The sequence below is a fragment of the Engystomops pustulosus genome, chromosome 11 (genome assembly GCF_040894005.1).
Source record: "Engystomops pustulosus chromosome 11, aEngPut4.maternal, whole genome shotgun sequence".
Taxonomy (NCBI): Eukaryota; Metazoa; Chordata; class Amphibia; order Anura; family Leptodactylidae; genus Engystomops; species Engystomops pustulosus.
In genome coordinates this window covers 58,862,724-58,878,809 of record NC_092421.1, presented here as the reverse complement: position 1 = coordinate 58,878,809, position 16,086 = coordinate 58,862,724, and the positions used below count along the sequence as shown (strand labels likewise).

Sequence of the window (16,086 nt, the reverse complement as noted above, 5' to 3'; positions counted from 1 at the left end):
ATTGTGAGTGTGATGCGAGTTCAACGCATCACACTCACAAGTGTGGAAGAGGCCTAAGAGTTTTCGAAGGTTTCTGCAATGAAGATTTATTGATAATCCTTGTTTCTATGACAAACCCTATTGAAACAGGGACAAATTTTTTTTCTGGAGTTGCACTTATGAAATATACCAGTTCTGACTTACATACAAATTCAACTACAGATCCTGTATATACTGCCTTTATATGTTATTTACCCTGGTGTCTTTAAGTTTGTATTATTGTAAGTAACAATGTTTTTTTTCTTTCAAAACTCCAAAACCGGAGCAGAAATTCATATGGTTTCTTCGCTAGTTTTTTTAGACATATTGAATCTCCCCCGTTATCTTATTATAAAGTATTAGTGGGAAGGTGGATTATTTTTTCATTTTTTAGTACAATTAGGAGACACAAACATTTAATCACTTGAGAACTTACAAAATATACTGCACTAAATTTTATGCTTGCAGAAATTGACAGGTATTCTTTTTGGCCATGTTTCTGTCATGATTGCATAGTTTTAAAAATAAAGATGCTACAAATACGGTCCTGGATGGATCCAACAATCATTCAATATACAATGTTCAAAACAAAAAAAAATTCAATCTGACCGGAGCTCACACCTAATTCTTAGATTTTCCTTCTATTCCGATATACACTCACCGGCCACTTTATTAGGTACACCATGCTAGTAACAGGTGATTCAACAAGGTGATGGAAGCATTCCTCAGAGATTTTGGTCCATATTGACATGATGGCATCACACAGTTGCCGCAGATTTGTCGGCTGCACATCCATGATGCAAATCTCCCGTTCCACCACATCCCAAAGATGCTCTATTGGATTGAGATCTGGTGACTGTGGAGGCCATTTGAGTACAGTGAACTCATTGTCATGTTCAAGAAACCAGTCTGAGATGATTCCAGCTTTATGACATGGCGCATTATCCTGCTGAAAGTAGCCATCAGATGTTGGGTACATTGTGGTCATAAAGGGATGGACATGGTCAGCAACAATACTCAGGTAGGCTGTGGCGTTGCAACGATGCTCAATTGGTACCAAGGGGCCCAAAGAGTGCCAAGAAAATATTCCCCACACCATGACACCACCACCACCAGCCTGAACCGTTGATACAAGGCAGGATGGATCCATGCTTTCATGTTGTTGACGCCAAATTCTGACCCTACCATCCGAATGTCGCAGCAGAAATCGAGACTCATCAGACCAGGCAACGTTTTTCCAATCTTCTACTGTCCAATTTCGATGAGCTTTTGCAAATTGTAGCCTCAGTTTCCTGTTCTTAGCTGAAAGGAGTGGCACCCGGTGTGGTCTTCTGCTGCTGTAGCCCATCTGCCTCAAAGTTTGACGTACTGTGCCTTCAGAGATGCTCTTCTGTCTACCTTGGTTGTAACGGGTGGCGATTTGAGTCACTGTTGCCTTTCTATCAGCTCGAACCAGTCTGCCCATTCTCCTCTGGCATCAACAAGGCATTTCCGCCCACAGAACTGCCGCTCACTGGATGTTTTTCTTTTTCGGACCATTCTCTGTAAACCCTAGAGATGGTTGTGCGTGAAAATACCAGTAGATCAGCAGTTTCTGAAATACTCAGACCAGCCCTTCTGGCACCAACAACCATGCCATGTTCAAAGGCACTCAAATCACCTTTCTTCCCCATACTGATGCTCGGTTTGAACTGCAGGAGATTGTCTTGACCATGTCTACATGCCTAAATGCTAAGTTGCCGCCATGTGATTGGCTGATTAGAAATTAAGTGTTAACGAGCAGTTGGACAGGTGTACCTAATAAAGTGGCCGGTGAGTGTACATATATATAAAACTTCTTAGTATAGCTTTACTACAGGCAAAGCCAGAGTCCTTAATAAGACTCCCAGATGCCATATAAGCCCATCAGCTCCCTGTGTAGCACCCTGCATTGCCTAAAGGTCCTGAAAGGTGACAGAGGGAGAGCCCTCCTTTTGAAAATATTTAAAAGCCACAGTCAATTAATAACCGCATCAACTGAGGGGTGAAAGCTTTTCCAATACTGGATGTCGATGTACAGCCCAGGAGTAGATTCAACAGAAACCAGAAGTAATTAATTGGTTGTTCAAAGGTTAATGTGATAAAGTTTTAATTTTTTTTTTTCTCTTAATCTTTATGTATATACAGTAGCAGACACTACCACTGGTAAGTATAAAACAAATCAATCTTAAGCTGAATGATACTCATATTCTATATTTTATACTGAGGCATATATGATGTGTGATATTTTATTGTGTTCATGTTTTCTTTATAACTTTGTGTACATAGAATCTACTACTACCACTGGTAGCATAAATCCTTAGATTTCAGGACAACTTTTCCTTTTTCCTCTGAAATAAGGAAAGTATGCTGCAGGTTAGGTTTTTAATATATAAATTAACAAGGTTTTCTCTTTCTTTCATCTCTATCTTTTTGTATAAAGAAGCTGCTACTACCACTGGTAAGTATAATGCATTTTCCTCTTTAGTTATACAAGAGCATATATACATAATGCAGTAGAGAGCCATGTATGCAGTATGCTGGATCTAACTGTGTTCAGTTGTATGTTTTTTTATACTTTTATGACCAGTAGGAAGAGGGTTGGGGTATTTGTTGCAATATGTTTTTCTTTCAGCTCTTCCTAAATACAGACTCATATAAGTTGTATAAGACTTGTATAAGTCCCTAAAAAGGGAACTGGTGACTTGCTATTTCACCCATTAGCACCTCTGGGTCCAGAGTTTTTTCCCTGCTCTGATCAACATAATTTTAATGGCAGCTAAAAGATGCTCGCTAAAGTAGTGGCTTGACCGAGAGATGCCAGTGATTAAGATACTGAAAACCATGTCTAGTTGTATTATCTCTGAAACAGAGAGGAGAGCCCATAGCAGAGCCAACAGCTTTTTACGAAGGAGGTGTAGATTTATTGTTTATCATTTCACAGATACTGAAATTGATGTTCTCTTGGGAAAGTTTTCATTTATGAGAACATATCTTATGGAAGACCTCAAAGGAAACATAATCCAATAAAGTAAAGAATAAGCTGCCGGCACCACCCTTTGCAATATAGCAATGAGGGGTCATACAGGACATAACGACAGTTTATGAAAACAGGTGTGTCCAGTCTAGTACCGGGGTGCAATTGAAATGGCAGAGCGTACCAATCCAACGACATAAAAGAGACGGCACTCACCAGTACAGTTGACTGCGTCTTTATTAGAATATATGCCAAACATGCAGGGGAGATGCACGTCGCATCTGCATGTTTGGCATATCTTCTAATAAAGACACAGTCAACTGTACTGGTGAGTGCCGTCTCTTCTATGTCATTCAATGGAAATATAAGTAGACTTGGGAAGAGATTCTGCTGGAAATGGTGAGGGACATGAATAGGGTACTGGAGGCAAAGGACACCTGAGGCTTTGCGTTGTTCACAAATTTTGTATCTTCTTTCTATTATTGGGGTGATAATTACTAGTGTAATATGTACTTTCCTTCTTGACATGTGAATGAGGGTAGGGAGAAAGTTTGGCAAAGATGTAAAAGTATGCATTCCGGTGTATATTCTTACAATTGTCATGCTGTCATACATTGTAAGTGACTGTATGCCTTGCAAATGTTAACAAAGTTTATTTAAAAAAATACAGACTCTAAAGTCTTTCCATAGCAACACTATAATAGAGAGTTGTAAAAGAGAACCTGTTACCACATTTTTTACATATACAGCTGGTGAAATGTTCCCACAGAGCCCTATTAAAGGACATCTACCAACAGGATGAAGCATTGTAAACTGAGCACACTCATATGCAGGTTTGTGTCCGGTCTGGCAGGATCCACTCTTCCAACTTTAGCTTCATATATACTGGTTTTTCCAAAACAGGCTTTTAAAATTATGAAAATGAGCCTGAGGGGCTCTGGGCTCCAAAGGTGTTAATGGACCCTGGAGAACCTTGGGCTCATTTGCATAATATTGAAAGCCTTTTTTTCTTAAAAACAAGGACATAAGAAGCTAAAAGAAAAGCAGATCCTGCCAGAAAGGGAACACACCAGCATGTAAGTACACTTGGTTTAAAATTGGTCAATTTATATTTTTAATATTTAAAATTGCAACAATTTTCATTTTCTCTCCTCTCTGTTTTTATGTAGTGGATAATGCACCTCGAAGCACTGGTAAGGACCACATACTTATTGTTGGGATCCAATACCCTCTCATAGTAATAATGTGTAGTATGCTATATTATACCATGGTAGGCTTTATGTTTTTTAATACTCAAGTAATTTAAATATTTCTTTTTTTTACCCCTAATTGTATGTACTGTATATAGCAGCTCGTAACATTGGTAAGTATAAATATATTTGTAATATTGTATGTAGCTATGTTATGCTACAGGAAGTTGTATGTTTTTATCACTTAAAGTAAAAATGTTTTCCTTGTTATCTTTTTGTGTATATAATAGACAATGGTAAGATTATTACATTCAATGTTGACGAATGAGACGAATGGCCACTTCAAGTTTTTTTGGAATATGTGTGGGGGGTGGAGGCAGGATATTAGGTGATTTACCAATATACATCTATTAAATGTTCCTCACCATTTTCTCGATATATAATGTAAAGCCCCTGGTTCAAAATCAGCTGACATTCCTGTCTATAAAATGGCAGGAGATGGGGGGGGGGGGAGGGGTCATGTGACCTTACCTGTCCATGACCAATCTGCCTTCCAGAATCTTAATTTTGTATTCCTGAATGCTATCATAAGGTCCTAGAAAGTACTTTAACCCCTTTGTGACCGATGGTGATTGATTGCCGAATTTCCAGATCAATTTTTGATGTTCTGCCATATGCTCTTCTTTAAATGGCAATATTTCTAGAAAGGCTTTACATAACAAGTTTTACTTTGTTTTCTCATGGCACGTGAGACTTTATAATTGATAGGATTGTTTAATTAATTACATAAATAATTAATTTATAAAATATGCCAATAATTAAGGTTTTTAAATAAGTAGTAACTTTTACCATACTATGTTAGAGATGTGTACAGCATTATTCCATCACCCTTTCCCAAGTTCAGCTACAGATGCAGAGGGTGCATGTACTTCTGCAAAGTGAAAGTGAAGGTCTCTAGCAGCTTATTTTATATTCTGCCTTCAGCTGCCCTGCTGGAGGGGGGTTCCCCCACAGGCATTTCCGCCCACAGAACTGCCGCTCACTGGATGTTTTTTCTTTTTCGGACCATTCTCCTGTAAACCCTAGAGATGGTTGTGCGTGAAAATCCCAGTAGATCAGCAGTTTCTGAAATACTCAGACCAGCCCTTCTGGCACCAACAACCATGCCACGTTCAAAGGCACTCAAATCACCTTTCTTCCCCATACTGATGCTCGGTTTGAACTGCAGGAGATTGTCTTGACCATGTCTACATGCCTAAATGCACTGAGTTGCCGCCATGTGATTGGCTGATTAGAAATTAAGTGTTAACGAGCAGTTGGACAGGTGTACCTAATAAAGTGGCCGGTGAGTGTATGTATATAATAGATGGATTGTGTATGAATGCTTAAGGGAAACCTGTTAAGCATCCATACACAATCCATATATAATTAGTGAGATTCTTCCCTTTAAAATGACATAAAAATTGTGTCATTCACAATTGTGTCAGGGTTCAATAGATATGGCCATTTGAAGTTGGTCACAGTCAAAACGTTTATAAACGTCCTTTCTGCGTGGGGCGTGTGCAAATAAGACGTGTATAGGGGTGAAGGGGTCAAGGGACTTTATTTTATATATCAAATTGTGTTGCAGAACATTTAGTAGATGTATATTGGTAAATTACCTAATATCCTAATAAGTAAAGTAACCACCCGCTTTAAGACAAAGACTGTTTTCTATTGTTTAGTATTGAGTGTAAAGTTTTATTCTTGGACATTTTTCCTATTCTTTTTTTATTCCAGTACCAAATAAGGCTTTGAGGCTTGTAAACGGTAGAGGTCGGTGTGAAGGTCGTGTAGAAATCCTTCATAATGGGCAATGGGGCACTGTTTGTGATGACGGATGGGATATACAGGATGCACAAGTTGTATGTCGTCAGATTGGTTGTGGCAATGCTCTTGCATATAATCGCAGTGCTGCTTTTGGGCCAGGACAAGGATCGATTATTTTGGATGATGTGCGATGCAACGGTAATGAACCTTTCTTGTGGGACTGCCCACACAATGGTCTTATGACACATAACTGTGGACACAATGAAGATGCTGGAGTCATCTGCTCAGGTACAGTCTGATGAATGCAATATCATTGTTACCTTCTTGTTACCTCTCTGCTGTTCCATCCAGCAGCTGCCTAACAAAGTAACTTCTCCCTGGATCTCTCAAGGTTCCTGGTCTGGCTCTTATTAGGGCAACTTATCTGCTTTAGGCAGTTGGTAGTCTGCAGGGACTTCTCGGGTTAGTTCACCACCGCTTACCTAGTCTGACAGCTTGCACCAAGTCTGGTTGTGGTTTCATTGCTTGCTGGACAGGTTTCTGACATAGCCTTTGTAATATTTGTAGGTAACTCAGCAAATTAGAACTTTTTGGGTTTCCTTTTTTTTTGGCTTGACTATGTGTCGTATATTTGTACTTTTGCAACTTTTTGGCGTAGAAGATAACCTTTCTTTAACATACGCCATTGTCTAGTTTTCTGAGTTATCACCTGGAGCCAGATGTTAAAGTTGTGACCTTTTGCACAAATCAGACTTTTTGCAACTTTTGTTCAAGTCAAAAACTAACTAAACAAAATTTTAACTTGGGTAGATCTAACCACAGAAAAGGGGGGGGGGGGCAGGAGCACAGAGCAAAAGCAAGTCGGTATATAAGTATGCTAAATATAAAAAAACCCAGAAAGTCTAAAACATGATTCAGAAAAAAAAAATCTGAATTCAACGTTATGCAAAGACAAAACACAGATAAGGTATTTTATAAAAATTGCATTTTTAGGTATTTTTATTTGCAAATTGTAATGTGACAAAATGGTAACTGTCATTTCAAATAGTTCATATAGTTTACAAATTAACAGGTTGTGTTTGTTGTATTCTTTTACTCCTCGTTGCGACTGCTAAACTGCTCAGTTTACTGCTCAGGTCTGTCTTTAGTGAAAACCAAGTGAGAGAGACATAGGAGAAACAAAGTTGTTTTGCAGTTAGGAGAGGGCTGATGAGAGGAGAAGTAATCAGGAATAGCATCAATTTAGTAGACAGTGGGGGGAATTTATCATAACTGTTTTCTGATTCATGCACAATTTTTGTTGATTTTCTACCCCGTACACCACTTTTTTGAAAAGTAGACATGGTGGGGCGGGGCACAGGTTATAGCTCAAATAGATGCCAAGCCAGACCTAGAGTAGATTTAATTCTGATATCTTCACCAGAATGACTTAGAATTCTGAAGCTCTTAGTAGTCCAGGATGTCATGCTCGGGTGAGGGCATTATTAACCCCTTTCTGACCAGGCTTTAAAAGGATTTACTGACAGAAGCATTTCTTACAAATTTACATATCTATTGGTTTAAGGGCCATAACTTCCTTTTTTTGTGCAATAATGTAAATAAAATTCAGCATTTTGTTCCTGACACACAGGGATAGTTAAGTTAAGGGACGTACAACTGGAAATAAATATTTTTTTTTGTAATGCATAGTGTATATTTTTTCAGTTTTCAAATTAACCATCAATTTAACCATTATAAATTAATTCCCTACCGTGTAAAGGTCGTTTTGATATATAATATCCGTCGGGTTATCGTTCGGTCACGCCCCCCGATTTTCGTCGCGTGCATGCCAGCGCCGATGCGCCACAATCCGATCGCGTGCGCCAAAACCCTGGGGAAATACAGGGAAAATCGGCACAAATCGAAAATATTCGGGTAACACGTCTGGAAAACGCAAATCGGGCCCTTAGTAAATGACCCCCAATATGTTCTGTCCAGGGCAAAAGGGCCGACTATAGCCATGTTTTTATAGTGTAGTGGGGAGATTTTATTTTATTGGGGAATATTAATGTATATTTTTCAATATTTATTTATATGTAATGTGTTTGTGTGTGTTTTAAAGAGGACCTGTCACCAGATTTTGGCCACCCTTAGTAACAATGCCTTAGTTACCGACGATTTTTTGATGTTCAAATATGCTTTGGTGACTCATGTCTGGTATCTGTGACTCTTCTCACAGGCTGGCAGTGAACCACACCACATTAATGTGACTGACAGCTCTGTGTCTCTTCAAATCCCTTCCCTGCCTCCTTGTTCTTGGGGACAACCTGCTAATATTCAACTACAGACATATAAAAATCTATGTACAGATGGGAAATATTGTGTACATTTTTTTAACCGGTGCCTTGTGTTACATTCATGACATGTGACCAGTGACATCATTGCAGGTCCTTTAGCCCTCTAAGAATTGCAAACCTTACACCAAGTATGTGATGAAATCACAGCAGCCTCCATGGAGGATGGAGAGGTGTAGAGGTCCATGGAGGCTGCTGTGACTTCATGTGGCCCCATATGCATGGGGTACATATTCCTATTATTAAAAAGCTAAAGTACCTGAGATTATGTCACTCTGGTCACACTGTGACCAGTAAGGAGGCATGAGGCATGGGATTAGATGGGAGGGGCCGGCCGAGCAGGACACGTCCCCTCTGATGCCAGGTAATCTAAGTTAAAAGGTGATTTATGTGGACATAAGACCCAGACCCAGCAGCTCTGATTACACCATACAGAGCCAGCAGCCACGTGAGCACTGGGTCTGTAGAGCTGGTGGCAGTGCCAGACAGTGCCGGTCTCCTCCTCTGCAGCACAATACTTTGAGGATTGGAGAAGGAAATCCTAATAAACCACTGATAATAATAATATTAATAATAATAATTGTTATAATCATTGGAGAAGGAAATCCTAATAAACCATATCTCCCCTCTACCGATGGTCTCCCTTTGTCTCTGACAGCCAGAGATCCAATCCTGCTCCCACAATTACAGCCTGCTAAAGTCAGTAGGCGGTCAAGTTAAGGATAGTACAAAATGCTCCATTCTTAATAAACCTTCCATAGAGCCATCCACCCTCCCCGTTTCTGCCTCTGTCTATTGTGTAGTAATGAAGCTGTGGCTACCTGCATCCCTTGCTAAATGGGATAACAGTAGAGATGAGCGAGCACTAAAATGCTCGGGTACTCGTTATTCGAGACGAACTTTTCCCGATGCTCGAGTGCTCGTCTCGAATAACGAGCCCCATTGAAGTCAATGGGAGACTCAAGCATTTTTCAAGGGGACCAAGGCTCTGCACAGGGAAGCTTGGCCAAACACCTGGGAACCTCAGAAAAGGATGGAAACACCACGAAAATGGACAGGAAACAGCAGATGCCTCTGAGGCTGCTTAATCGCACCATTATGCCAAAATTATGGGCAACAGCATGGCCATGACAGAGTGACCGAATGAGGCTAGATAGCATCTAAAACATGCAATAATTGACCCTGACACTATAGGGGACGGCATGCAGAGGCAGCGGCAGCAGTGGCAGGCTAGAGAGTCTCATGGCGACATACCCTAAATGGACTCAGGTTTCACCAAAGGAGGTGAAATGATTTCCTATGTGAACAAAAGGTTGACGGTATATTTAGTCGATAACACAGCATGGTGGCGACATAGTGACCAAGTTCCATAACGTATCTGGTGAAACACCCGAAAAATGAGCCTGACACAGCTCTTTTGATAAGGGGACGACATGTGGAGGCAGCCATGGAGACGACTTCCATGATTAAGAGCGACAGTATGGGGCATTCATATTGTGCTGCTATGATTGCAACTTCAGGTCTCCAGCATGGCAGCGACAGATGGGCCGAGTTCCACTATGTATCTGGTGAAACACCTGAAAATTCTGCCTGACACAGCTCGTTTGATAAGGGGATGATGTGCTGCATATCCTCTCGTGCTCCAGCGTCTGGGGTATAGAGAGTTGAAATGAGACATTGGTGGACGCTGTGGAGGATCGTGGAGGCAAAATGGACAGGAAACAGCAGGGGCAGCATGCATGGATGCCTCTGAGGCTGCCTAATCTTGGGATGGAGCTGGCGGTCCACTGCCAGGCGAGCTTTTGCCTGTCCAAGCCCCTGTCTCTCGGCTCCTCCCCACCCAAAATGGGCCTGGGGGCCAGAAGCGTTTACTTTGAAAAAATTATAATTTTCAAAGCAGGCCGGGTCGTTTGAATATTTCACCTAGGAATAATGGAATAGCATAGTGCTTCTATTTTTAATTGTTTTTACGGAAATGGTTCCATGATTAAGAGCGACAGTATGGGGCATCCATATTGCGCTGCTATGATTGCAACTTCAGGTCTCCAGCATGGCGGCGACAGATGGGCCGAGTTCCACTATGTATCTGGTGAAACACCTGAAAATTCTGCCTGACACAGTTCGTTTGATAAGGAGACCATGTATGGAGGCAGCTATATGGACGACTTTTGGAGGCAGCTATGGCGATGACGTGTGGAGGTAGCAATGGAGACAACGTGTGGAGCCAGCTAAAAAGATGACATGTGGAGGCTGCTATGGAGACAATTTAATTTGGATAGTGCCTGTATGTGGCAGTCCAAAAAAGTTTTCAAACCAGAGGAGCAGGTAGGTGGTCCTCCAGAAAAATTAAATAAATTGTGTGCCTGTAAGTGGCAGTCCAAAAATTTTTTCAAACCAGAGGAGCAGGTAGGTGGTCCTCCAGAAAAATTAAATAGATTGAGTGCCTGTATGTGGCACTCCCAAAAATTGCTTAAAACAGAGGACCGGGTAGGTGGCCCTCCAGAAAAATTAAATACATAGAGTACTATAGCTAGAGCCAGTTGGCCCTGGCAAAAAATAGCCAGTTTCCTATGCTTTAGTGTACAAAGAGGAGGAGAAGGAGGACAATGAGGAGGAGGAGTGCATACATTATTCAGGTTGAGCTTCTTTCACCTGGTGGAGAATGAAAATCCGGAGAAATCCAGGCTTTATTCATCTTGATAAGCGTCATCCTGTCAGCGCTGTCAGTCGACAGGCGTGTACGCTTATCGGTGATGATGCCACCAGCTGCACTGAAAACCCGCTCGGACAACACGCTAGCGGCAGGGCAGGCAAGAACCTCCAAGGCGTACAGCGCCAGTTCGTGCCACATGTCCAGCTTTGAAACCCAGTAGTTGTAGGGAGCTGTGTGATCATTTAGGACGATGGTATGGTCAGCTACGTACTCCCTCACCATCTTTCTGTAAAGATCAGCCCTACTCTGCCGAGACTGGGGACAGGTGACAGTGTCTTGCTGGGGTGACATAAAACTGGCAAAGGCCTTGTAAAGCGTACCCCTGCCAGTGCTGGAAAAGCTGCCTGCTCGCCTACTCTCCCTCGCTACTTGTCCCGCAGAAGTACGCCCTCTGCCGCTAGCACTGTCAGAAGGGAAATACTGTTTCAGCTTGTGCACCAGGGCCTGCTGGTATTCATGCATTCTCAAACTCCTTTCCTCTCCAGGGATGAGAGTGGAAAGATTTTGCTTGTACCGTGGGTCCAGGAGAGTGAATACCCAGTAATCGGTGCTGGAATAAATTCTTTGAACGCGAGGGTCACGGGATAGGCAGCCTAGCATGAAATCTGCCATATGCGCCAGAGTCCCAACGTGCAAGAATTCACTCCCCTCACTGGCCTGACTGCCCATTTCCTCCTCCTCCAACTCCTCTTCTTCTGCCCATACACGCTGAACAGTGAAGGACTGAACAATGGTCCCCTCTTCTGTCTCGCCAACATTCTCCTCCTCTTCCTACACCTCCTCCGATATGCGCTGAGAAATAGACCTAAGGGTGCTTTGGCTATCAACAAGGGAATCTTCTTCCCCCGTCTCTTGTGATGAGCGCAAAGCTTCCGACTTCATGCTGACCAGAGAGTTTTTCAACAGGCCAAGAAGCGGGATGGTGAGGCTGATGATGGCGGCATCGCCACTGATCATATGTGTTGACTCCTCAAAGTTACTCAGCACCTGACAGATATCAGACATCCACGTCCACTCCTCATTGTAGACTTGAGGAAGCTGACTGACCTGACTACCAGTTCTGGTGGAAGTTGACATCTGGCAGTCTACAATCGCTCTGTGGTGCTGGTAAACTCTGGATAACATGGTTAATGTTGAATTCCACCTCGTGGGCACGTCGCACAACAGTCGGTGAGCGGGCAGTTGGAGGCGGCGCTGCGCTGCCCTGAGAGTGGCAGCATCTGTGCTGGACTTCCTGAAATGCGCACAGATGCGGCGCACCTTCGTGAGCAAATCAGACAGATTGGGGTATGTCTTGAGGAAACGCTGAACTATGAGATTTAACACATGGGCCAGGCATGGCACATGTGTCAGTCTGCCGAGTTGCAGAGCCGCCAGCAAGTTACGGCCGTTGTCACACACAACCATGCTTGGCTTCAGGTTCAGCGGTGCCAGCCACAGATCAGTCAGCGCCGTGATGCCCTGTAATAGCTCTTGGGCGGTGTGCCTTTTATCGCCTAGGCTCAGCAGTTTGAGCACCGCCTGCTGTCGCTTAGCGATGGCACTGCTGCTGTGCCTAGAGCTACCGACTGATGGCGCCATGCCCACGGATGGTAATTCGGAGGAGGTGGAGGAGGGGTGGGAGGAGGAGGAGGCATAGTAGGCCTTTGAGACCTGGACCGAGGTAGGTCCCGCAATCCTCGGCGTCGGCAGTATATGAGCAGCCCCAGGGTCAGACTCGGTCCCAGCCTCCACCAAGTTAACCCAATGTGCCGTCAGCCCTGGGTTAACTTGGCCCTGCCCGGCAGCATTCGTCCACGTGTCCATGGTCAGGTGGACCTTGTCAGAAACGGCGTTGGTCAGGGCACGGATGATGTTCTCTGACACGTGCTTGTGCAGGGCTGGGACGGCACATTGGGAAAAGTAGTGGCGGCTGGGGACCGAATACCGAGGGGCGGCCGCCGCCATGAGGTTTCGAAAGGCCTCGGTCTCTACCAGCCTATAGGGCAGCATCTCCAGGCTAAGCAACTTGGAGATGTGGACGTTGAGGGCTTGGGCGTGTGGGTGGGTTGCGCTATGCTTCCTTTTGCGCTCCAGCGTCTGGGGTATGGAGAGCTGAACGCTGGTGGATGCTGTGGAGGATCGTGGAGGCGAAGATGGGGTTTTCGCACGGGAGGTGTTTGGGCCGTGGTCCTGGGCAGGGGGCTGACTAGCAGATGACACAGGGGAAGGAGCAGTGGTGTGCCCGGCTGGAGGTGAACGGGCTTGGTGCCATTGAGTGGGGTGTTTAGCATTCTTATGCCTGCGCATACTGGTGGTAGTTAAGCTAGTAGTGGTGGAACCCCTGCTGATCCTGGTTTGGCAGAGGTTGCACACCACAGTCCGTCGGTCATCCGGTGTTTCTTTAAAGAACCTCCAGACTTCTGAAAATCTAGCCCTCGCCACGGGAGCTTGACTACGGGCAACATTTGGCGCTGATGCACCAGCTCTGGCCCTGCCTCTCCGTCTGGCCCCACTACTGCCTCTTCCAACCTGTTCTGCTATAGGACTCGCCTCCGTCTCAGAAGCACTGTGTTCACCCGGCCTATCAACCCAGCTTGGGTCTGTCACCTCATCATCCTCCGATCCCTCAGTCTGCTCCCCCCTCGGACTTCCTGCCCTGACAACAACTTCACCACTGTCTGACAACCGTGTCTCCTCATCGTCCGACACCTCTTTACACACTTCTTCCACTATGTCAATAATGTCATCATCACCCACAGACTGCGACTGGTGGAAAACCTGGGCATCGGAAAATTGCTCAGCAGCAACCGGACAAGTGGTTTGTGACTGTGGGAAGGGTCCAGAAAACAGTTCCTCAGAGTATGCCAGTTCAAATGCCAAATTTTGCTGGGAGGGGGCAGACTGGGGGGAAGGAGGCTGAGGTGGAGGAGCTGGAGGAGTGCTGATTTTGGTGACATGGGTGGACTGCGTGGAAGACTGACTGGTGGACAAATGGCTAGAAGCATTGTCCGCAATCCACGACATCTCCTCTTCGCACCGTTCTGGCCTCAACAGTGCTCTACCACGAGTCCCAGTAACTTGAGACATGATGAACCTAGGGAGTGTAGCTCTGCGGCGTTCCCCTGCTCCCTCATCAGCAGGTGGTGTCTCACCCCGCCCAGAACCACGGCCTCTGACCCCTGCAGTAGTTGGACGCCCACGTCCACGCCCTCGTCCTCTACCCCTAGCCCTCGGGTTAAACATTTTCCAAATTAAAGTGTAAACTTTTATTTATTTATTTTTTTTGTGTTTATTTTTTTTAATTTTTTTATTTTTTTTAACAAAACGATGCTATCCTATTGCTATGGCTAGTTTCTAACCTACACTGACAGCACACAACTGGATTTTGTGCTGTGCCTGATGACTTTGAGCTATAAAATGAAATAAAGGTAAAAAAAAAAAAAATCAGCAGACTCTGCCTAATTCTAATCAAACCCCTAATAAATTATCCCACTTCGGTGTTTGAGGTGGATATGCGTGTCACTAAGAGCTAAACACAACGGTCGCAGGTCTCCCAGCAAATTCCTCACAATATGGTACTAGCTGCACTACTAATGCCAGCAAGCCCAGCCACAATCAAACAAAAAAAAAAGAAAATATAACTCTATTGTAGGCCTAAGTAAGCCGTTGGGGTTCTCCTATGGCTATTTTGTAGCCTACACTGAAAGCACACTGCTTTGCAAGATGAGTTTGAGCTATAAAATGAAATAAAGGTAAAAAAATAAAATAAATCAGCAGACTCTGCCTAATTCTAATCAAACCCCTAATAAATTGTCCCACTTCGGTGTTTGAGGTGGATATGTGTGTCACTAAGAGCTAAACACAACGGTAGCAAGTCCCCCTGCAAATTCCTCACAATATGGTACTAGCTGCACTACTAGTGCCAGCAAGCCCAGCCACAAGCAAATAAAAAAAAAAAATGTATAACGTTATTGTAGCCCTAAGAAGGGCTGTTGGGTTCTTGTAGACTCACTCCTACCTAACAGTAAGCTAATATAACACCCTAACGCTATCCCTGCAGCAGCTCTCTCCCTAGCGGCATCCAGACAGAGAATGATCCGAGCAGCGCGGGCAGGGGCTAGTCTATTCCAGGGTCACCTGATCTGGCCAGCCAACCACTGCTATCGACGTGTAAGGGTACCATGTCATGCTGGGTGGAGTGCAGAGCGTCCTGGCTTGTGATTGGCTCTGTTTCTGGCCGCCAAAAAACAAAACGGCGGGAGATGCCATTTTCTCGAGCAGGCGAAGTATTCGTCTGAGCAACGAGCAGTTTCGAGTACGCTAATGCTGGAACGAGCATCAGGCTCGGACGAGTATGTTCGCTCATCTCTAGATAACAGCAATCACACTCCATTGTTTTGATTCTGTGTATTTATATGAAAGATTGGTCATTAATATCCTGTACTAGGAAAACAACTCTAATAGTTTTAGAGCAATTATCTATTAAATTAATTATGACTTAAACTAATAACAAACTGTTCCATTTGTCCTATCACAGGTGAACAGAACACTAATGGTAAGTAAATATTTTTAATATCTTCTAACTAGTGGGTCTTAATAGAAGGTCTTCTAATAAATGTTAACCAAAATGTTACAAGAATGTAAAAAAATGTAAATTTTTTTTATATATAGTCTGTCAAAAACTGTCAACTTCTCTTCGCAGTCAGATGTGGGGGAATTTTAACTAATCTGCATGGAAACATTTCTTTGGATTCTGAGATTTCCTTGGAGTCTGATTCCTGTGTTTGGTACATTAGTGTTACAAATAATTATCAAATTCATCTCAACTTTGAAACGTTTGTGTGAGTATGAGACATTAACTTATTGATAGTATAATTATAACTAGAAATATTCTAAAAAATGTCACATGGCCTGTGTATGGGGCTGAATTGCAATACAAAGCACAACCACTGTACGGCTCTGGTTAATTTAACCAGGTAACCTCAGTCTTAGCATACTGCTGGGAAATCCAACAGTCCACCTTTTTAGGATATTTAAATTTTTTTT

At 43.5% G+C, this 16,086-nt stretch overlaps 1 protein-coding gene across 1 annotated transcript in view; it reads left to right on the top strand.

Moving 5' to 3' along the window:
• Positions 1–16,086, top strand: part of LOC140105392 (scavenger receptor cysteine-rich domain-containing protein DMBT1-like) — a 60,627-nt gene that overhangs the window by 37,927 nt on the left and 6,614 nt on the right. Inside the window, exons 18-24 of the mRNA XM_072129326.1 lie at positions 2,185–2,202; positions 2,480–2,497; positions 4,183–4,206; positions 4,362–4,376; positions 5,983–6,300; positions 15,578–15,595; positions 15,743–15,881. Coding sequence (XP_071985427.1) covers positions 2,185–2,202; positions 2,480–2,497; positions 4,183–4,206; positions 4,362–4,376; positions 5,983–6,300; positions 15,578–15,595; positions 15,743–15,881 — 550 coding nt within the window. The remainder of the gene's footprint in view (positions 1–2,184; positions 2,203–2,479; positions 2,498–4,182; positions 4,207–4,361; positions 4,377–5,982; positions 6,301–15,577; positions 15,596–15,742; positions 15,882–16,086) is intronic.